This window comes from Lactuca virosa, chromosome 3 (assembly GCF_052849685.1).
Source record: "Lactuca virosa cultivar CGN04683 chromosome 3, Lactuca_virosa_CGN04683_v6, whole genome shotgun sequence".
Taxonomy (NCBI): Eukaryota; Viridiplantae; Streptophyta; class Magnoliopsida; order Asterales; family Asteraceae; genus Lactuca; species Lactuca virosa.
In genome coordinates this window covers 100,072,100-100,096,991 of record NC_136428.1, presented here as the reverse complement: position 1 = coordinate 100,096,991, position 24,892 = coordinate 100,072,100, and the positions used below count along the sequence as shown (strand labels likewise).

General features: G+C 32.1%; 1 protein-coding gene across 1 annotated transcript; it reads right to left on the bottom strand.

The window, feature by feature from the left end:
* Positions 1-11,778: 11,778 nt before the first annotated feature.
* Positions 11,779-18,222, bottom strand: LOC145166277 (F-box/kelch-repeat protein At3g06240-like). The gene is made up of 3 exons (XM_079085217.1): positions 18,135-18,222; positions 15,884-16,963; positions 11,779-14,634 (listed from the first exon to the last, which is right to left on the bottom strand). Exons 2-3 carry the CDS (start codon positions 16,952-16,954, stop codon positions 14,509-14,511), a joined length of 1,197 nt encoding a protein of 398 aa, XP_078941343.1. The 5' UTR covers positions 16,955-16,963; positions 18,135-18,222; the 3' UTR covers positions 11,779-14,508.
* Between the last annotated feature and the right edge of the window lie 6,670 nt (positions 18,223-24,892).

Below are 24,892 nucleotides of genomic sequence, written 5' to 3'. Positions count from 1 at the left end.
AGTGGTGCGGTTTCTACCGCACCTTTTGCCACATAGGCAGGGGAACACCGCCCCCTGAGTGCGGTTTGGGTGCGGTCTTGGCCGCAGTGCGGTAGAAATTCTCTCCATTCTCCAATCTCTCTCTCTCTCTCCCTCTCATCTTTTATTTGCTCTCTCTCTCCTCTTTCAACCAATCACCTTCCTTATTCTCTTTTTTTTGTTTTCTCTCTCTTTACCTTATTCCCACACCCACCATGTGGTTTCATAGTGTTAAAATGAGAAAAATTATGAGTTGGCGTCTACGTGGCATATAAGGGAGTGCGGTTTCTGTGGCACCACTCCCTCCAGCCTAATTTAGCTACAATGTGTATAATAAATAAGTGGAAAATAAAAAAGCATTACACATTAATAACCATAAGTTTAGAAAACTTTTGAATGTAGTGGAAAATATAAAGGCAAATTACATTAAATTTCAAATCATAATTACATTTAAATAAAAAAAAACTATTGAGTTGTAGTGTGAGTTTTAAACTCTTGATTTGTGCCCAATAATGTAATATAAATATTAACAATTATATGTTATAAAAACAATATTATAAGTATTTATCATTGAAATAATAATTTTTATATTAAGTTGTAACTAATATTATAATAATTTTAAGTATACGATAAGAAAGATATAAAAAATTATGTTTGAATCAAATTGAATTAAGTTGTTACTTGTTTATAACTAATTTATAACTAATTTATTTGAATATTTTTTTATTTCCTTTATTATTATTATTATTATTATTATTATTATTATTATTATTATTATTGTCATTATCATCATCATCTCAAATAACAATAATTTATTAATATAATATATTCTATTATTTAGTTTTACGTTATTTTAAACAATTATTACTTTTTACTAATTAAAAACTACTTATTTGAAAATTTTCATTAATATATTTAAAAAAAAGTATCATACTTTTTTATTGTATTTTCATTTTTTCCTTAAAGCTATAAAATATTGGAAGAGAATGAACGGTCCAAATAAAATGGTAATTTGAATTTCAAAACTATAGTAATTGTTATGTACTGCGACTAATCTTAAAAACAATATATTAAGAGTGTGTTAGGGGAGGAGGAGTGTTACACTTGAGGTATATTTTGATCACTTATATTTTCTTATGAAAATATTAATATTTTATTTATTTTAATTTTCCTTTACGATAAAGAATGAATAGGAAAAAAGGAAATTGACAAATGTAATAAGATAATTTATTTTTATTACTATAAAAACATTTAAATTTGGGTATATCCATATAAGTTTTGGTAGAACATAAATAATTCATTTTTATAACACACATAATTATTGGTTTTCAACAATAAAGTCAGATCATATTAAAAATCATTCGCTCTAATTCGTCATTATCATCAACAATTTGGAATAATAATTGTAAACTCCTTTATCAAAATTAATTATAAAAACTCCATCGATGTTATTTAGAAAATAAGCAACAGAAACTAACATAATATATACATAACATAAAATACATGTTGAATAATGTTCTCTTGTACATAAAATATATTTTCTTAACATAAAAAAGTGAGAGACAGCATAAAGATACATATATGTTAACAAAGTTAATTACTCTAACTTATAAATAGCTTGATGGTTGATTTACCAAAAGCTCATGAGAAGTAATTATCAATCTCACTTCATCATCATGTGATTATAGAAAAATGCATAACATATAAACTTAAAAAATGATCTCAACTATACCTTTACAAACATACCTAAATTTGAACCTTGGTTAATATCTAGAACTTTACATGCACCCAATTTGATTTTACATGAATTTATATTTGGAAAAGTTGCAATTGTTATCTTACATCCATGGAACCACTCATACAACTCTTCAAATCCTACAAATATAATTTATCATTTTGTGTTGACATACATGCAATATGTAATCTACAAATTTCTTATATAGGCTAAATATTTCATTTAACTCATCAATTAAATAGCATGATTTGAAGAGTTTTAGGAGTTACAAATCATAATATTTCAATTAATCATAAATTAATTTGTATAAGTTGAATAGTCTTGGAAGATTCAAATGCATGAGGTTTAAGAAAAAATGGTCTTGGGAGTTTCAAATGTATGAGGTTCAAGGAAAAATGCTAGTTTTATAAGATATATATAGTAGGCGTAACCTCGCGCGTTGAGCAAGAATACATTTAAGTGATTAAAATAATTATGGGAAAAAATAGAAATATGTTGAAATTTACGTTATTAGTCATGTTTTGGGCAATAACCGAATTATCAAATAACATAAAAATCCATCAACTTATATTTTGATACTATCTAATATAGTCCATACCTTATAAACTTTACTTTTACTTTTATAATATCCAATATATATTATAAGTTTTGTATAACATTAATATAATCAACTTTTTTTTATTTCCGATAATATTTTTTGGATAAAATAAGAAATAAGTTGTTTTGAATGAGCTATTAATAAACAATATTGAACTAATAAACTTATTATTACACTATTTATATTACACCAAAACATCCAAGGTTTCATATATGAACTTTCAAATATTAAACATTGAAATTAAGAATGAAGTCATACAAAATATATCATTATACATAAATGTCATCAAGAGTTTTAAAATAAGTCGATTAGTAAATATGATATTTAATTTTAATTACATATTTTGCAAGGCGTACGTTTGACTTTATGTTGGTGCGCCGACAATCCTCTTCCTTAGTTTGTACCTAAAAAATTAAGGTGAATAGAAATACAAAATAAATATTACTAAGCATTAATATAAATAATTAAAAAGGGTATGTGGATCTCCTACCACCGGTTAAAGACAACATACCTCTCTAGTGGTATCGATTTCTATGTGAAATTGAAGTGGTCATTCTATGTACACCTTGTTTTCTAATTACATAAACAAATATGACTAACCAAACATAAAAATGTTATCTTTATGTAGGAAAAATATTTTAGTTAACTAACAAATTAAATAATATAAGTTTAAGAGTTAGGAGTTTCAAAACATTAATATTTTTATTAATCAATCAATTAAGTAACACATGTTGAAATTTTTACAATCATTATTAAAAAACATTTGAAATATTGGATTTTAAATGAATTTTGGTTGAAGTGTTTTGACCTCTATTATAATATATATATATATATATATATATATATATATATATATATATATATATATATATATATATATATATATATATATATATATATAGAGAGAGAGAGAGAGAGAGAGAGAGAGAGATAGATGGAAAATATAAAAACAAAGAAAATATAAAAACGAATTAGTATAACAAACTTACAAATTAAAAGCTCTAAGATAATAGCATATCTCCAAAAGTGGTCATAAGACCTCAACCAAACACAAAAACCTTTAAGTTTGTTTTCTTTCTGAAATTTGTATATGATTTGTATGCATGTCTTCCCAAAAGATTGGTCTTTTTTATAGTAAACTTTTCATTAAATGTTAATTAAACATAATATAAGTTATAAAACTTTTGAGTGTTAAATCATAATTAAGAAAACTTTTGAGTTGCATTAGTTAAAAAAGGGGGTTTCAAATTAATGTGGTTTGAGGAAGTTAAAAAAAAGGGTTTCAAATGCATGAGATTCAAGAAAAAATGCTAGCTTTATAAGTATGTATGACTAGACGAATGTCCGCGCGTTGCGCACAAACACCTATATAGTTGAAGTCTTTACAAATATATGTTTTTTTTAAATATAACAATAACGTTGCTGTTAAATTTGATATAATAATTCGTATACTAAATTGATATAATATATTGATTATTTTGAATTATATGATAATATATACATCTATTATAACTGCGTAATCTCAATCGTTTGAATGACTTCTACCCGTGAGTTATACATGAATAAAATTAAATATAATATATGGTTTAATGTTATTTATATTTGTTGTTATTGTTAATTATTTTTTAAAATTTATTTGCTTAATGTTTTAATTTCTATCATTATAATTATTTAAAACATCAAACATTGTTTTTTGATTTTAAAGATAACAATATAATCATTTATATAGAGTTGTTTTTAACTATTTTTATTATAAGTTATAGTAAGTTACTTATTTGAAAACTTTTAACGATTATAAAAATATCTTTAGCAAATATTTTAGTTAAATTGGGATTATAATTTAGTTTTTGCATTTATCACTATAGTTTATCACCTTTAACTATTTACAAAATATTCTTTGGTTTTTTAAGTGGAACTGAAATTTATATTTAAGTTGACATTATAATGTTATATTTAAATTAATAATTTATGTATTTTGTCCAAACTGTTCAAAAGTTGTAGCTTTAAATTGATAATGTTTTATATACAACAACATATTAAATCTAATAAATTAAGTATAATATGTTAAAAGTTAAATACATAATTTTATAAGTAGAAGTAAAGATATTATTTAAATATAAAATTTAGTTTATTTGTGATTACACTTTAGGTTTGATATTTATTTAACCTTATTAACCAAGACAATTTATCACTTTTAACTATTTACAAAATATTTTTTGGGTTGTTTAAGTTAAACTAAAATTTATATTTAAGTTGACCCTATAATGTTATATTTAAATTAATAATTTAAGTATTTTATACAAATTGTTCCAAAATTGTATCTTTAAAATGATAATGGTTTTTATCCAACAATATATTAAAACTAATAAATTAAGCATAATATGTTAAAAGTTAAAAAACACAACTTTATAAGTAGAAGTGAATATATTATTTTAATATTGAAATTTAGTTTATATATGATTACACTTTAGGTTTGATATTTATTTAACCTAATTAACGAAATTATAATTATTATTAGAAAGAAATTAAAAAGTCATAGAAGTTTCAAATGAATGTGGTGAAAGGAAAAATGTTTCTTTTATAAGTATATATAGACTTGGCGAATGCCCGCGCGTTGCGCAGAAACACCTATATAGTTGAAGTTTTTACAAATATATATTGTTTTTTTTAAATATAGAAATAACGTTGTTGTTAAATTTGATATAATAATTCGTATACTAAATTGATATAATATATTGATTATTTTGAATTGTATGATAATATATACATCTATTATAACTGCATAATCTCAATCGTTTGAATGACTTCTACCCACGAGTTACACATAAAAAAAATTAAATATAACATATGGTTTAATGTTATTTATACTTGTTGTTATTGTTAATTAATTTTTTAAAATTTATTTGCTTAATGTTTTAATTTTTATCATTATAATTATTTAAAACATCAAACATTGTTTTTTGATTTTAAAGGTAACAATATAATCATTTATATAGAGTTATTTTTAAATATTTTTATTGTAAATTATTTTAAGCTACTTATTTGAAAACTTTTAAAGATTACAAAAATATCTTTAGGGAATATTTTCGTTAAATTGATATTACAGTTTAGTTTTTGCATTTATCACTACAATTTATCATTTTTAACTATTTATAAAATATTCTTTGGTTTTTTAAGTGGAACTAAAATTTATATTTAAGTTGACATTGTAATGTTATATTTAAATTAACAATTTAAGTATTTTGTCCAAACTGTTCTAAAGTTGTAGCTTTAAACTGATAATGGTTCATACAACAACATATTAAATCTAATATGTTAAAAGTTAAAGATATGAATTTATAAGTAGAAGTAAATATATTATTTTAAAATTGAAATTTAGTATATTTATGATTACACTTTAGGTTTGATATTTATTTAACCTTATTAACCAACTTATAATCATTATTAGAAAGACACGACGATTAATCACTTTTAGCAATTTACAAAATATTATTTGGGTTGTTTAAGTTAAACTAAAATTTATATTTCAGTTGACACTATACTGTTATATTCAAATTAATAATTTAAGTATTTTATACAAATTGTTCCAAAATTGTATCTTTAAAATAATAATTGTTTACATCCAACAATATATTAAAACTAATAAATTAAGTATAATATGTTAAAAGTTAAAAAACATAACTATATAAGTAGAAGTAAAGATATTATTTTAATATTGAAATTTAGTTTATATATGATTGCACTTTAGGTTTGATATTTATTTAACTTTATTAACCAACTTATAATCATTATTAGAAAGAAATTGAAAAGTCATGGAAGTTTCAAATGAATGTGGTGAAAGGAAAAATGCATGGGAGTTTCAAATGAATGTAGTGAAAGGAAAAATGCTTCCTTTATAATATAGTACTAGTTGTGAGGCCCGTATATTATACGGGTTGATTAAAACAAAATGTTAAATAGGAACGATTGAAAAGTTTATTTGAATTTAAAATTTGAAATAAGTGAAAATTATGAGAAAAAAACATGCAAAAAATAAATAAATTAAAATTATGTGTTTAGTTATCAGACTCATGTACTAAACAGGTTAATTATAGCAAAATGTTAAGCACAAAGGTTTAAACTGTAAATTTATTTGAAATTAAAATTAAAATTTAAAATTAATAGTCATTAAGGTAGGTTTAATTTATGGAAACTAAATTAATGATATATTGGAAATGAAAAATGAAATAAATGACAAGTGGAAAATAAATATGTTTCAAAATTATGACAAAATGACATTTGACAAATTGAATGGAAGAAGGACATGTGACAAAATCATTTTTATTTATTAGGGTAGATGATATGATGATATGATGATGATATGATATGAAGTGGAGATTTGTTGAGTTTTTGGCTATACGAAAGAAAGGCTTCCCATCCCACATTGTTACAATGATGAAACTTTGGGTGGACTTCAAGCTTCTAAATAGAGTCCAAGGCTTTGGTTTTAAACTCTAGAGGCCAGTGGTTTTTCTATGGTTATGGAGTTTCCATGTATATTCTTGAGTCTTGTTATTTTCTCAATTATTGTTAATGCGAGGATTGTTGGGGATTCTTGAGACAATATTCCCCTCTTATCAACCCTCTGGTAGTAAAAAAGATTTTGGTTTTTTCATGGTGCGACCCCATCGTGACAAGCCTGTCGAGTATCCACATCACTCACTCTTAAATTGGGAGCGAGTGGTGTCCCTAATATGTAAAAAATGTTTTGATCCTATGTTTCAAAGTTTTCCTTTACTAGAAACCATAAACATAAATGCTTTTGGTCAGCCAAGACGCCAACCAAAGTCTATGTCCACGCACATTCAATCAAGGGTAGATAGAGAAATGCCAGTTGCTATTTCCTTGCATCGTATTCTTCAGCTTATTAGACAATCCAATGAAATGAGTGCAATCATCTATCCCAAATGGATTGTCGCCCTCAATAGCAACTTGATTCCAGTTTACTGGGATATATAGAAAGTTGTGTAGACAACCTGTTATTGTAACATGGCTAATGTACGCAATCAAGAGCACTAGGTAGTCATCATAGTCTTCAGAAATTAGATCAAGTTTAGCTTCAAATTCAACATATTGATTGTTTGACACATAAATCAAAGAACGCCTAATATCTCTATAGAGATCAACGAACCAACTTGAAACATAAACTCTTGAGGCATGTAAGGATGAAGAAACATCGAAGGGCCATGTAAATTTGATATACATACATATAATAACATTAGATTTTCTTATATAAAAAAACATTTGCGTTTTTTTAAAGGGTGAATTTTGTATATGCCCTTGTTAAGTTTCAAAATATCGTATTTGTCCAACTTATAATCTAAATATTACATTTGCCCTCTTTAACTATTAAAATATCGTATTTACCCAAATTTATTTTTTAAACATTTTTTTAAAGTTTTTTAATCACTTTTTATATTTTATAATCATTTTAATTTATAAAAAAAGGCAATTGACCAAATTACCCTTCAATACTAAAAACCTTTTGACATAAATTGAATTGACCTAATTACCCCCAACTATCATATCCCTTCTTATGTCACGTACATGGAGCATACTCATACTCTGATCGACATATTCTGATAAACACACAATGCACGCATGCAATCAATAGCTCTTCATCGTCACCTTCATCCACTGTACAAGAACGAAGCTGTTTCAGGGAAGATGGGAGTTAAAGGCGGATCAATATGGAATATGGATAGTGATTGCCAATTTTGATTTTTTTAGACAATTCTGATTCATAAGGACTGATATTATGGATAATGTGTACCTTGGAAGTTCCCTTGTTGACATGTATGTGAAGTGAAAAATTGAGAAAGGGTTATCAATTGAGACCAAAATCCTGGATTGAAGAAAATTGAGACCAAAATCGTATGCCTTGACTGAAAAATCATCATCTCTGTTAACCAACAACAAGAAATTGACTGATAAGAGTAGGAGCTAGTACTAATATAATGAGACCATCTAGACAATAACCTAAATAATGAAAACCCATTAATTGACTGGTAAGAGTTGGACATGGAAGAGATAGGAAAAGGTTATCAATTTCTCACATATAGACTCATTACCAGGAAGAGATGAGATAAAAGTTCTTCTCAAAAGGTACCATGTTGCTAAAGTCCTGCATTGGTAAATATATACTATCCAAGTCCCCTTTTAGAGCCACTACATCGTTCTCCTCTACCTTCACCACCACCAATTCATTTTAGACACCTAACGATTTCATATTATAGTTGTAATTATTTACATAAAATCCCATGTTCAACCAATATGCTTAGAAAAATACAATTACGACAACTCAAACTTTTTGGCATCAACTAGGAGTTCACCTGATTAAACGAGCATGAAAGGATATGATTTATATATTCTTAACACCAACTTGTAGAAATATGTTGCTTAAAGTTCATATACTTTTATCTTGCCACCACCAACCGTTGCCTCAAATGTGAGATGGTAAATCTTACCATCAATGGATCAGAGTTTAATAAATCCCAATCTGGAAATGACATACAGATGGAAACCCTAGAAACTTAGAATCGAAAGAAGCTACTTGAATCAAGATATTAAACAGAACTTGAAGATGTCGAATAATGTCTTGAGTCTTAGTGAAAATGAATGTTGACGAAGATGGCGACTGTGGCTGTCGTTCCAATTTTAGAAGGCATCCATGTACGTAATGAAGAAGCGTTAGGATAGTTTTGGGAGGATAATTCAGTCAATCCATTTTATGGCAAAAAGGTTTAAGTATTGAAGGGCAATTTGGTCTATGAGCTCTTTTTTATAAGTTAAAATAATTATAAAATATAAAAAATGATTAAAAGGCTTTAAAAAATGTTAAAAAAATAAGTTTGGACAAATATGATATTTTAAAAGTTAACGAGGGTAAATACGATATTTAGATATTAAGCTAGGCAAATACAATATTTTGAAGCTTAATAAGGGTATATATGAAATTCACCTTTTTAAAACATGCCAAAACCTTGTTTGCGGTTTTGTTCATAATAAAATATGATAGCCAAATTCATGATTGTGTGTTGTATCCTTTAGTAAAATATGATAGCCAAATTCATGGTTGTGTGTTGTATCCTTTATTGCCTGAATCAAGAATTATATTTAAATGATATTTTGGTGTAATATATTGAAAAAAGTGTTTTAGAAAGTATTAATAATGATACAATTATGAAAATATTTCAAGGTATAAGACCTCATCGAGTATGATTGTAAGAACTTTAATATAACTATTGGATATATGTTTAAATATTTTTAGGTATACGATTCGACCCCCAAGTAGTATTTAACTCTTTCATTTTCATCGGTTTCACATAAATAGGGAACCACATGGTTTTCTGTTCTACATTGGTTACTAGGAAACATGGTGGTGTACTTCCTGAACCCTGAAGTTGAGTGCTTTATAAAGGTATAATATTGATTAAACAGTCCCACAACAACCATCAATTCAACCTAAAACCTCTACTTTATTTTGTAATAGCAATGTCTTTTTATCCTTTGTTCTGCGAATATAGTCCACACCTGATGCACACCGAAACATATTAGTGAGATTCTGTCATTTTCTTAAACTACTCATTTTCTGTTTGGTTAGTTTTGTGGTCAATCCTTTTTTCGACTTAAATGGGTTATGTAATTTAATAAAGAACAAATTACTGAAATCGTTCCTGTGGTTTACCAAAATTTCGTGTTTGGTCCCTATATCTAATTTTGCACTCGGATCGTCCCTAGGTTTTGATTTTGTTACGTATTTCGTCCCTATCAAATATAAAAAGACTATACTCTCCTTTTCTATTTTCTATTTTCATTTATTTATCATTTATAAAATTAAAAAGTAAAATGGATACCCCTTACCCCCACCCTTTAATCAGTCAATTGACCCCACCCCTTCTGAACTCTCAGTCTCCCTTTTATCTCTCTTCTCACTGTTCCCGAGTTTCATTAACAAAAAGAAAAGAAAGGGAAGGAAAATATGGAGAGAAAATAAAATGAGGGGAAGGAAGTGATTAACTTTTTCGTGTTCCCGAGTTCGAAGGAAAGGAAATGAAGTTTTTTTTAAAAAAAATGTGTTTCCGAGTTGGAAGGAAAAGAAAAGAAAGGAAAGCTAAACAACAACATTACAATTTTACCCTTATTTTTTTTAGCAATCATATTACATACATAGTTCAAATTGGAAAAAAAATGTTGATCTGCATGTCATCTTCATATTTTGTGTCTTCGCATTCGTTTACACACATACATACATATTTAGTCAAATACCACCAACATATAATATTCAATTAAAATATCAATGGGCTGCAAAACATAAATAATATTAAAATGAAAACATGAGTGACTATCTTTTAATAGCATTTGTCTAACTGAAAAGAAACCAAACTATAAAAATTGTCCAAAACAATGCAGTTTAATCAGACTACGTCTCCAAAAAACAGCCACACACCAAAAATAGGAGCAAGGGCAAAATAGTCCAGCGGGAACAACAAAGAAGAACAAATAGCATTAGAAAGAAGGATTGAAAACAGAAAGCAACAACACATTTTGGTTTATTATTGCTGATTGGTAACAACAACAAAAAACAGCCACACACCAAAAATAGGAGCAAGGGCAAAATAGTCCAACGGGAACAACAAAGAAGAGTCGCAAAAAAAGAAAGCAACAACAATCACATTTTAGAATATGACAATTACTCGTTGCTAGTGATAGGGAAAAAAATGAAAATAGGAATGGTAAAAACATTCAGGTTCATGTTATTTTAATATATAAATGTGGAGGTAATACAAAAGGAACAATTGTTTTTTATAAGAACGAGTTTCAAACACTTACAATCTGTTAAGGAAATATGTGATTTTAAGTGGCATAAGAAGCCAAGCACAACTCGTAAGTAAACATGCATTAGGCTGAACAAGCATAAAACTATTTTAATCATTGGAAGTGGTAATGCTATAGTTTCCATACATACATGACAGTGGTTCAATTTAAACAAAAAGATGGGAACAAACACAAGATAATTAGAAATTAATTTTAATTTCCGATAACTTTATATATGACTTGATTGATCAAGTGTGGTTGGTTGTTCTGGACTTCATATATTGGACTTCATATATTCTGTTAAAAAGCAATAACCATTACATGTTTCTTGAAACTTAACCGAAGGCTGCTACTTTGGGCTTATATTTAACATTTTCATGTTTGTTTTTGAGGATGATTTACGTGGATTGCATATATAAATGTTAGAGGTAATACAAAAAGAACACTTATTTTAATATAACACTTTCTTGTATACACAGAAGAACATGAAAATAATATAATAACAGATCATTCTCTTGTATACATAGAAGAAATTGCAGAAAAATAAAATAAAAGAAAGTTTTACCTGTGAGATTGCAGGGACGAAGATTGATGCTGATGAACGGTTAGAGAGTTGAGAATGCAAATCGTGTTTTCTGGTTTGTAGCGTGCGTGTAAATAGTGATAAGAAAAATAATTTGGTAAACTTCAAATAAATCGGATGGAGATGTAGTCGACTTCTCTCCATATCTCTTTAATTTGGGAGGAAGATTAGGAGGGAATATCTTCTCTTCTTTTCTTTCCAAATCAACCCAAATAAAAAAAACTCGGGAACAAGATATCTCCTCCACCCCGTTCCCGAGTTCAACTTAACGAGAGAAAAGAAAGGAAATGGATGGAAGTGAGAGGAAAGTAAAAGAAATTAGTGTTCCCGAGTTTCATTAAAGGAAGGAAGTGAAAGGAAATGGAATGATCACTTTCCCTCCGAACTTTCCTTCCGATTTGGACGGATTTGGAGAGAAAGAACAAAATGTTTAACATTCCTTTCACTTCTCTCCGACTCGGGAACATGAAATACAAATTTATTTTCCTTTTCTTTCTATTCTTTTCTCTCCTACTTTCTGTTCTGTTCTTTTCTTTTTCTTTGCTAAAACTCGGGAACGAGGCGCTCATTTCCTCCCGATTCCTTCCGGTTACCTCCCCTTCCCTCGTTAAACGAGACTCGGGAACATGGTGTAAAGTGCCGGCAACGTCTAACCATTTGAATCAGTTTAGGCTTCCACCGGAGATCGATGTCGACAACCTCTTCACCATCAATGCTTGTATTTCCATTTGCAGCGGTTTAGGAATCCACCAGAGACCGATGCCGAAAACATATGCACCACCGGAGACCTAGATTCGTCAGTGACCTCACCCATCTACGTTGCCGCCACCGGAGCAAACAATCTGCCATCCGACCCGGTTGCAGACTCCGATTTAGTGTTAGTGTTTTTTCTATGAGATTTGAGCAAACAATTCGTTGTTCAGATCCACGGGTGCTAACCCCGCCACTGCCGCCATGGGCCTCTTCTCTCTCACCCATTTACTCCGCCACCAATCCCCACATCCTCTTCATGAAATCGATTTCTTTTATCATTTCTCTTTCTGAAATCTAGATTGAAAATTGATTTGAAAAATGGATCATATTATTTCCAGGTTTCCGATATAAAAAACTGATTTAAATGTTATTATGTTATAGATTTGGATGTTCGTATGTTATTTCTAGATGGTTGCTGAAATGGTTTTCATCGATGAGAGAAATAGGGGGAAAATATGGTGGGGTTAACTGGTTATGGTGGGTCCATCTTTGGGTAGGTCTGTTTGGTGGTGACTTCAGAATAACGAAGGTGCTGGCTTCAAATCGGAGATGGTGGTGTCTTGTGGTATTGCTTCGGCGTTATGGTCTCCCCAAATCTGATAGTGGGCAGAAAGAAAAAAGAGGGAGAGATCTTGGATTTGTGTTGTAAGTTATGGTTAGAGGTATGGGTGATTGTATTCCGACGGTGACAGCAGATCTCGATTGTGGTGGCGTTGCAGGTTATGAATTTATTTTCCGGTAGCCGGTGGCGGATGGTGAAAGTGGTCGCCGGTGGTGGTGACCGGTGGTGGGAGTGGGAGTAGGATTGCAAGTGGGTCTTATTTGTCAATAAATCAATTAATTTATTTTCTTTAATTAAAAAAAATAAAAATAAAAACTGAAAAATAAAATGATAAAGGGATTATAGTCATTTCCAATTAGGCAGGGACTGACACAATGTTGGAACATGCTTTGCTTATGATCAAACATACATGAACATTCACAGTAAAAGCAAAACAAAAAGATCTCAAGGTGGGACAATTTTTCTGTGTATCACTCATTCATTAGAAAACAAAAAATATATACATACACGTCCTACTACTGCTAGGAGATAAACCCTACTCTATTTATACTAATTAACATCCTAAGAAGAAGGAGAACTAACAGCTAAGAAACCTTAAAGATTGGACTACCAAGTCCACGTTGATGAAATCCCACCAAACCAGGTCTTTCATTAGACCAAGTCCTGATTATTCAACTTGTGGATAAAGAAACTGGAGCGACCCATTCGAATCCGTACCCATGAACAACTTTACCCATCAAGATTACCCAACATTCACCCCCGTAATCTTGCTCTTGTCATAATTCATGCATGTTCTGGTATTTCTTGCTAGACTTTCAAGTTAAAAAAAAACTCAGTTTCTTGATCTCGTTCTTGCCTCTTTCGATCTTCTTGCTTCTTGCTACCCTCTTTCTTGCTATCTAGTTCTTGCTTCTTGCATTAAGAACACACAGTTCTTCTATCTTGCTCAGACTTCTCATGCATTTTGTTTCTTGTTTGCTACTTGCTACAAACCTGAAACTCTCTTCTTGCTATGATTGTCTTGCCTACTACTTGCTACAGACTATGCAACAACCCTTATTGTTTGTTACACTTGCAATTGTTCATACAAAACAATTTTGCTGCTTCTGATCACCAAACGTGATCAGACTTGCTTCTTGCTTTCTTGCTTTCATTCTTTTATTCATTCATTCTTTCTTTCTTTCTTTCATTCTTTCTTCTTTCTTTCTTTCTAATTTGCTGCTGTGCAGCCTTTCTTCATGCTTTCTTCCTCTCCATTTGATTACATACGGTTGTAATCAGCCCTTTCTTTCTTGCTATGAACCAGGTATGAACCTGGAGGCTCTTGCTTACGAGCCACAACTTCTTTTGATCTCCCTACCATAATTCTTCTCCTGTGACATTCTTTCCACCGGTCATTCTTGCTAAAGTCTCTTTCGGGTCTTGCTATCATCCTCCGAATCTTGTTGTTTCCTGCTTCGATTTTTGCTTTCTCTTGCTTCTTTTCTTTCTTTCTTGATCAAATGTGTTTGCTTGCTGCATGCTTCTTTCTGCCAATCACAACTTGATTAGCCTTTCTACTTGCTTTCTGCTTATCATAAACTTGCTGCTTTCATGAACATTTGATCAACCCTTCTTCTACAACCCATACTATGAGCCTAGGGCTCTGATACCAATTGTTGGAACATGCTTTGCTTATGATCAAACATACATGAACATTCACATTAAAAGCAAAACAAAAAGATCTCAAGGTGGGACAATTTTTCTGTGTATCACTCATTCATTAGAAAACAGAAAATACATACATACACGTCCCACTACTGCAAGGAGATAAACCCTACTCTATTTATACTAATTAACATCCTAAGAAGAAGGAGAACTAACAGCTAAGAAACCTTAAAGATTGGACTACTAAGTCCACGTTGATGAAATCCCACCAAACCAGGTCTTTCATTAGACCAAGTCCTGATTATTCAACTTGTGGATAAAGAAACTGGAGCGACCCATTCAAATCTATACCCATGAACAACTTAACCCATCAAGATTACCCAACAATGAAAACCTAAGGAAGGTCCGAATGCAAAAGAAAAGATAGGGACCAAACACGAAATTTTGGTAAACCACAGGAACGATTTCAGTAATTTATTCTTTAATAAAATACAAAAAAAAGACCATATAGAGTCGATCTCATATGTAACATAATGCAAAGAAATAACATACACACATTGCCTTTATTTATGGATAAAAAATTTAAGTACGTTGTTATTAATGCTAAAACATAAAGTACGTTATTATCAGTAACAAAATGTAAGTATGTTGTTATATATGATTGATAAAAAAAATAAGCAGTTTTAGGAGAAGAAAACAAAGAACTGGAAACCTTTAGTTGTATTGTCATTCATTATTAATTGGATGTTCATGGGGCTTCCTTGATTTTAAAGTCTTTGGTTATGACATTTTATTCAAAAACTGGCTCATCTTCCCAAAGAAGTTCCATTTTTTGTGGAACTAGTGGTTAAGGAGGTGGGCAACTTTCAAGTATTTGTCTTTGCTACTAGCAGCCCATGGGATAAAATTAGAAAAAACTATTGGAAGGACACGGGTTATGATTACTGATGTTGAAGATGATTGAAAATTTGAGGTGATACATGATGAAAAGAGTTCTATATAGCAATATATGAGATTACCCCAAGATATATATATACCATACATAAGGACCGTTCCAAAAGTAAATATGATTATGATTAAGAAGTTTAAGCTTCACTTTCTCTTTTTTTCCTGAAAGAAAAGATGGTTTACCTCGCAAGCAGTCCCCATGTGAAGCAACTGAAGGCTTTCGACATACGTATCCATATCAAATAAGAAAGAAGCATCATTAAACTTCACTAGACTTGATCTCGATCTTATCTTAGAATTATAAAATTGGAGCCCTTGGAAGTAAGTGTCTAGCAACAAATCACCGTTGTTGGTCAGTTCCAAAACTGTCCTTACCCCTGCTTGAATTTGATTTGTTTTCGATTTAAAAATCACAGACCAAGAAGCATCTGCATCTGCATCTCTCCTCACCCAAATCCAACTGTCATCGAAAACCTTTTCCATAGAAATCACAGCTACAGAACCTTGGATGGTTGTTACTTGGTGGATTGGCCAACTGGGTTTTGGCAAAGCAATCATGCCAAAAACATGACTGCTCAAATCGAATGTCATTATATTATAACAAAGTTGTATTTTTTCTGAATTACGAAAAGGATGTCCCACCACCCAATGCAATGCACCATTGAGATAACTCGTCCTTGATTTCACTATAGAATACAAAGGCATAGACGAAGCAATCGGACGCCAAGCACCGGTCTTCATGGCGTAAACAAATGATCTTTCTCCACTTCCATTAACGGGTATACTCACAACCTTGTTATCATCAGTGATTGGGTCGAAACCAAGCCCGATTGTGCATCTCTGAAGAGGACAATCAGGCAGGGTTAGCTGGCGCATGATTGAAGGGTTCCATAGACTAAGTACACCATTTTCACAATGAAGCAGACACAGAATTCCATTACATGAACCAACAATATCGACACTTCTGCATGGAAACTTGACTGGTGTTATGCCTTTGTATCCACACAATGGCAATTGGTCTTCCGCATGTAACGTACAAAAGGAGGCAACACCATATTCTTTTATGTGTTCACGTCTAATTCTGTGTGTGAGCAGTAGCCTTTGTGGGGATCGAGAAGTGTGCATGCGGATGAAACCATGGCTATCAATACAAGAACATATTGATTTGGAGGCGGATCTAAACCGGAGGAGGGATTTGGGAGGTAGTCTTGTCAAGATTTCAACCATCAACTCTTCACATAGATTATCTGACATTGTGTAACTCTGCGTTTTCCAACAAGATAGAAATTAGTAGTAGTATGATATATTCAAAACCATTGGGGAAATGAAGCTACGCATAATGAGATATCATACCATCTTTGTTGCTTTTCAAGATTTCAAAAAGTATTTTTGTTTAATCAAATCATACCTTCTTTTTGAAAGAAATCTTCAAAATATTTCATAACGATTACTAAAGCACAATGACAAATCCAGGATTCAAACTAACATGTATCAAACTTAAACTTATCAAAAAAGTTTATTATCAAAAAAGAAATCTACAAACTTAAACTGCATGCTTTTAAGTAGAGAGGTGAACCAACCTCCATATTTATTTGCTATCTTACTTCTTTTACTTATTTCTTATTAGTGTAGAGGTGTTCTTTTTTACAAAATTACCTCTTCTCCTTTTTACTGATTTCTGCTTGCATTTTTCTTAATCTATTTATCTTTTCAGATTTGTGCTTTTTTTTCTTCTGGTTTATTGATTTAACCTAAAACAACATGTGTCCAAGGCCATAAACAAAGGGTATCCATGACATAATATCAAATAATCTCTAAATATATTCTGAAAGGTGCTAATTAATATCTATTTAAATTCCTCTTTGCTAGAGCAATAGTAGTATTCACTAGATAAGCATAAAACTTCAAATTGAACTGTGTTGCCTTTGCCATGACAGTAGAAAGAAAATTATATTCCATTACTAATTGTTAAATTCAAAATGGATTTATATTTCTCATCCAGAACTTGTACTTTAGTGATGCATGTTGATCAAATTTTATTTAAAATCAATACAAATCTTACTTTTACTATGTGGTTTTGTATAAACACTCTGATTTGATCCCGACCTTAGTCAACTGATTTGTTTACATACCCTATTTATAAAGCTATCTAAAGAGAAAATATCGACTTTGATTATCAATGTTAGCTACAACATGCAAAATCGCAAGTTAACTACACAATACTAATAAAGTTATTATCTTTTTCGTTGTGTTTTTCAACTTGTAACTAAAGATCGTAATTAGCAATACTAATTTAGTATCCTATTTTCACATACGGACATATCTCGTATATATATAACTCAGAAAAATTATATCTTTAAAAGCCTAAGCAAATTATTATCCTCACAAATTTAATGAACCAAGAAAATCAAACAGAGTATAAAAAATCACTTACCGGAAAAGAGGAACAGTGAATTGGACTGCGATGAAGAAGGTTGTATTAACTAAGATCCCGTCGCTTACATGAATATGTCGGTCGGTGCAAGGCTTTATAGGGCTTATATGCGCCACAATTAACACAGGTTTCACTAAATGGGCTGACCCGTTATTTGCTTAAATTGGAAAACCTTATTATTAAACAACCAAAAAAAGAGAAAATTCATCAAATGACCAAAAAGAGAAGGGTGTTTGTAGCAAATGACCATAAAAAAGAACATTATTAAATGACCACAACTTCCGCAGAGAGGGGCTCTGCAGAAGTCCTTATGCTCTGAGGAATGGGAAAATCGCTGAGAAAATGAGGTGGCAAGGTTAATTTCGTAAAATCACCAACCATTTCCACAGAAGAGGAATCATTCCTCAGAGGTGTACATCATTCCGCAGAGACCTGCTCTCTGTGGAAATGTTAGAAAAAAATTAATGCTTTCAGCTACCATTTCCTCAGAGGTGTACATGCGTTCCGCAGAGGCGTACTCATTTCCGCATAGCCCCTTGGAACTATGTAAAACACTTTTTTTTGTCTTTTCCCCATGTGTCCGATTCCTCAAAGCGTAAGGACTTCGACGTCATTTAATAAAGTTGTGTTTTTCATGGTCATTTGCTACAAACACCCCCTCCTTTTGGTCCTTTGATGAATATTCTCCCCAAAAAATCAATGCCTAGCAAGGCACTAGGCAGGAGAAAAACAATAAGGCAACAATTTACAACATCAGTGGCGGAACTAGAAATTTGCATTAGGGGTAGCACAAAATTTTCGACAGTCTATGTATACAAGGTATCCGATACAACTATACAAGTTTTAGCAAGAATGGGACAATTTGGTCAATTTGCATCTTAGAACAACCACAAATTGTCTAAGCTATGGATTTTGAGCAAAATTTGGTAGTTTAGGAGATGGTTTTATCACTTTATGTTCTCCATTTTAAGCATGAATCTGCAAACAAAAGCTGCAACACTATACCTTAAAGATTATGGAGTTTAAAAAAAGAAGTTGCAAGTGGTTTTGTCACTTTATGTTATCCACTTTAAACATCACCTTATGATTGTTTGCAGCTAAAACTTGTAAGGTTGTAACAACATTTACAATTTACAGTTTACAAGCCAAAGGCTTATATAAGTTTAACATTATTATAAGGCTAATTTTGGGTGAAATTTAAAAACCAAAACCCATGGGATAACTTGAATTGAAGCATAAATAACAACAAATTTGACTCCAAAATCAAATCAAGATAATGGAAGATGGCAGTGATAACATTAAACAAGTAGAACCTGATTATTACTTTGAACTCGATAATAAACAACTAAAACCCACATAAATGTAAGGCAATAAGAACATAACTATAATCAAATTAGAATTCAAATTCAAGAATATACAACTGGTTAGACTATCAAAGATACCTCCAAAATGGTAGCTTTCAATTAATAAGTTGAAGAACACCTGAATATACCTTGAAATCACTTGGGAAAGTAATAGGTAATTATTCAATTCTTTGAACATTCAATCATACAACCAATTTTTCCCTAAACTGTTACATCTTCTTCTATTTTGTATGAATTTGGTATCAAATTGGTGTATCCTGGCATCGTGAGGTTTGATTTCTGATTATCAGCGACTCAATTTTGGAATACTAGATCAACAATTAAAGCAGCGGTTTTCAAGAACGCAGGAGTAATCTCCAACTGCAAAATTGTTTCGATTGCTAGTAATCTCAAACTGCGTTTTTGAGGAACGCATCTGGACTTAAACGCTTCAAGTAACCCACCTTGTAATCAGTGTTTAGGGTTCCATGAACCCGTCTTTCTTAGTCAACTTTATCAATGTTTGGATGTCCGATAACTTCTGGGAGTAGCGTTTCATCTTTCTCTGCACCATGAAAACAATTTTATACTTCTCGGACAAACTTGAGGGGTAGCACTACCCCTGGCTACTAGCTGGTTCCGCCCCTGTACAACATCACAAACAAGAAAAAGGAGAGCATGACCAAGTCACCCAGTTACAATTTCCATTTTTCCCCCTATGTTTAAACCATTTACACCAACTCAATTATATCATCTACAATTTTAGTAGGGGAAGAAGACATCTTGTTAAAAATATTTTCCATATAAGCCATAGGGACCCGTATACTATGGTGAGATATAATTTCCTTTTCTTCGGACAATTGCCCTGCAAAGCAGGCGAAATTGATAAGCTCTTCTACCTTGGAGAGTGAAGGAAGGGGAATGTCACACCATTTAAAGATCCATATCAGCACCTCTTTAGCAAATTAACAGGCAAGATGCTAAGATGTGATCATCAGTCTCACTTTCAACCTTGCACATTGGACAACAGGAAGAACCAATATTAATTAACTCCCTTGTTTTTAAGAGCCTCTCCAAATGAAGCATAAGACTTTTATAGGAACATAATTAATCCAATATATCGGTGAAGCCAGGACCAGAAGTCAACTTTGAATCAATTACACACCTAATAACATCCACATCGAATTGACCATCCAGGAATCAGGATGAGAAGAGGGAACAAAGCTGCTGCTCACTTGATTAAATTGCTGCAGTTCCATGACTTCCATCAAACTACTGGGTTTTTGCTTCCAGCTCATCCCATAAAAGTCCGTATCATTGAACTCTCCTTTTTCCAGAACAAATAATGAGGAAATCGGGCTTCAGACACCCCCACCCCCACCCCTTTCCAGTTTTCTTTTCAGAGCCCACTTGACAGGAAAATAATGAGTTAAGATCCAGCCCCATACCATCTAAATCAGTCAACACTTTAGAGATGCTGTTCCACACACCATTGAGAGATTTTTCTGCCATGTACAACGATGATTTCCTGTGTAAATTAAGTATATATACTTGCAATGACAATATTCCAAAGAGAAGTTTTTGTCGTTTTTTAATCTCCAAATCCATTTAATTAGAAAAGCTATATTAAGAGCTTTAAGAGAACCGATGGTTGCCAGGACCACCCTCTTCTTTAGGGGCAAAAACTTTGTCCCAAGCAACTAAATTAATTTTGTCTCTGCCCTCCCCACTACCAACTCTGTCGTACAAATGGGAATTATGCCGGTCCCTGTCCCGAATTAGCCTCTTTTGCCCGTCAAGATCATACTCAGAATGCCAACTTAGCACATGCATTTCGTGTACAGTGTCATGTCTTAAATGATTCTCCAGACTGGTTTGTTGATTCTGGTGCCTCCTCTCATATGGCCTTATCCACTGCTAATCTTGATTCGCCGAGCATGTGGTTTTCGGAAATGGTAATACTTCTCACATCTCTCATATTGGCAACTCTTCGATTTCCAAAGATCTTAAGCTATCAGATGTTCTTGTGGTTCCCAATCTCACCAATAATCGTCTTTCAATTAGTAAATTGACAAAGGATTTTTCGATGGATGTCATATTTTTTAATCTGTTTTTTGCCTTTCAGAACCACGCAACAAAGAAAATAGTAGCAAGGGGAAGATGTGAGAATGGTCTCTATGTTCTCAAGTATTGTTATCAAGTTTTTCTTACAAATTTAAGAACTTCAAAGTTATGTTCTTCTTACAAGTTATGGCACACTAGATTAGGTCATGCTGCTTTTGATATAGTTTCTTTATTAAATAATTTTGATTGTTTGTCGTTTACTTCACTATTGCCCAAATATGGTGTTTGTTCCTCATGCCAGCTTCCAAAAGCAAATAATTACCGTTTACAGTTAATGACAAACGATCCTTACATTTGTTTGATCTAGTTCATTTTGATTTATGCATGTTCCTTCCAAAGAAGGATACGTATATTACTACATTTTGTGGATGACTTTTCTTGTTTCACGTAGTTTTATCCCTCACGGTTGAAATTTGACTTTTATAATATATTCAAAATTTTTATTGCTTTTGTTCAAACTCAATATTCTTGCAAGATTAATTAAATCTTTTCAAAGTGATGGTGGAACCGAATTTAGAAACAATCGTGTTTGTAATCTTCTTACGGAAAATCACACACACCACTATTTATCTTGCCCCATACTCCGCAACAAAATGGCAAGCTGAAAGAAAACATCATCATATTATCGAAACCAGCCTTACAATGCTCTTCAATGCTAGTGCACTGGCTGACGCCTTCACCTCGGCCACTTACATTATCAACCGTCTTCCATCAAAAATTCTTGCACAAAAGTCCCCATTCGAGATGTTGTTTCACTCACCACCACATTATGATATTTTTAGGGTTTTTGGTTGTCGGGTTTTTCCATATTTACGTAACTATTCGGCTAACAAATTAGCTCCTCGCAACAGTTCTTGTATTTTCATCGGATCTATCCCCCATTACAAGGGTTATCGTTGTTTGGATCCCACCTCCAATCGAATTTACACAACAAGACATTAAGTCTTTGATGAAAACACCTTCCCGTTTAAAGGAGTTTTGCCACATGTTGATCAAGGAAAGTTACTGTTCATAGATTTTCAAGAACCAATTGTGACTCCACCATCACCATCATTACCAGCTCCTCAAAGCCACAATTTGGAACCAGCTCCATTGTGCTCCCTTTTTCCAAATAAGAACTCTTCTACAGCTGATCAACACCTTACGTCCTCTCCGTCTATACCTGCATCGCATCAGGTCCCTCACTGTCACCCACTGCCTCGCTAGAACCTCTTCCAGCTGTTACCTCAGCCTCCACTCACCCTATCATAACCAACCCGGTCTTCTCTAAGAATTTTTTAAACCAAGACATCTTAATTGTACACCTCGCATACTTGGAGCATGCGCTCTCTTTGCTACAAAAGAGCCCCGACAGTTCAAATCTGCAGTCGCTATGGAAGAAGAAATGAGTGCTCTTAGATCCAACAACATTAATTTGGGATCTCGTTCCTCGCCCGCATGGTTCAAATATTGTGGGTTCCAAGAAGCATCTCAATCTGCATGTCTCCTCACCCAAATCCAGCTGTCATTGGAAACCGTAGAAATCACAGCTTGAGAACCTTGGATGGTTGTTACTTGGTGGATTGGGTTATGGCAAAGCAATCATGCCAAAAACATAAGTGCTCAAATCGAATGTCATTCTATATATAACACGCCCTTGATTTCACTAAAGAATACAAAGGCATAGGGCCCCAAACGCCTGTCTTCATGACCTAAACAAATGTATTTTCTACAATTCCTCCAAATATGGTATACTCACAATCTTGTTATCATCAGTGATTAGGTCGAAACCAAGCCCAAACCCTAGCCCATAAATGCATCTCTGAGGGCACTGTGGCAGGGTTAGTTGGTGCATAATTGAAGGGTTCCGTAGAGTAATAACACAATTTTCACAATTAAGCAGACAGAGAATTCCATTACATGAACCAACGTACAATATTGACATTTCTGAGTGGAAACTTGACTGCTGTTATACCAATGTATCCACACAACAGCAATTGATCTTCTGCATGTAACGTCAAAGGGTGGCATAGTGATATCCTTCTATGTGTTTATGTTTAACTAGGTGTGTCAAGACGAGTCTTTGTGTGGATCGAGAAGTGTGCATGCGGATGAAATCGGGCTATCATAAGTGCACATACAATAAGAAAACTGATTCTGTCACTTCTGATGTAGACTTTAGCTTTACTGAGACTTCTTTTTAAAATCTAACTGCATCAACCGGTCATTAATTTTACTTATGTGCTTTAGCTAACATGTTTGATGTATGATGATTTAGGTTTATGGTCTTTACTCATGTGGAGAATTGTTTGACTGGCATGGAAGCCAATAACTTGATATACATATATTGTTTTCTATGTAAGTAGTTGCTTAAAAGGAATGAATTTGTTGATTTGTTTCGGATGAAAATACCACAGGTGAAGGCATATTTCTGCCCATCGGGATATCCCCTAGTTTTATTCAAAAGCTGACTCAAATTGTACTTTTGTGTGAAATTAGTGGTTAAGGAGTTGACCAACTTTTAAGTATCAGTGTTTGCTGATGGGATAAAATTAAACGAAACTCATGGATGAAATTCGTAGATTAGGTTATGTAACCAAGAGGCATGGGATAGTGCTTGCTATTTGTCCTTATCTTGATTTTCTATTTCGTTAAAGAAAAAAAATGTGATTTGCTTATGTTTTTTACTATGTTATGTTTTCCTAGTTTTATTTATAACTTTAAGAAAAATATTTCTTTATATAAGATGATTAAAAGATTAAAGGATTGATGTCGAAGATGATTGAAATTTTAATGATGAAAAGAGTTGTGTATATTGTATAGCAATATTTGAGATGCAATAATGTGTCCATTAATAAGGATCATTCCAAAAGTAACTATGATTATGATTAAGAGATTTAAGCTTAGTAAGTCGCTCAACTTCTCGTATTCATACAAGAAAAATAAATAGTTTGATATTTTCATTTGAGTGAAGAAGTAGCCTGCAAGAAAAGAGGGTTTGCCTCCTGGCAAGCAGTCCCCATGTGAAGCAACTGAAGGGTTTCGACACACGTGTCCATGTCCAATAAGGCAGAAGTATGATTGAACTCCATTAGTGTTGATAGTGCCCCTGTTTTAGGAGTATAAACTCGGAACCCTTCCCAGAAAGCGTCAAGCAACAAATCACCATTGTTGGTCAGTTCCAACACTTTCCTTACCCCTTTTTCAGCTTTGATTGTTTCCGATTTCAGAACCAGAGACCAAGAAGCATCTGCATCTCTCCTATTCCTCACCCAAATCCAAGTATCAACATCAGAATCGTTTCCACAAAGC

What these genes read in the sequence shown, in the direction of transcription:
- LOC145166277 (XM_079085217.1), bottom strand. Translation starts at nt 16,954, where the DNA reads ATGTCAGATAATCTATGTGAAGAGTTGATGGTTGAAATCTTGACAAGA. An exon ending in ACATGGGGACTGCTTGCGAG is followed by an intron (nt 14,635 to 15,883) that starts GTAAACCATCTT and finishes TGTGATTGGCAG; the next exon opens with AAAGAAGCATGCAGCAAGCA.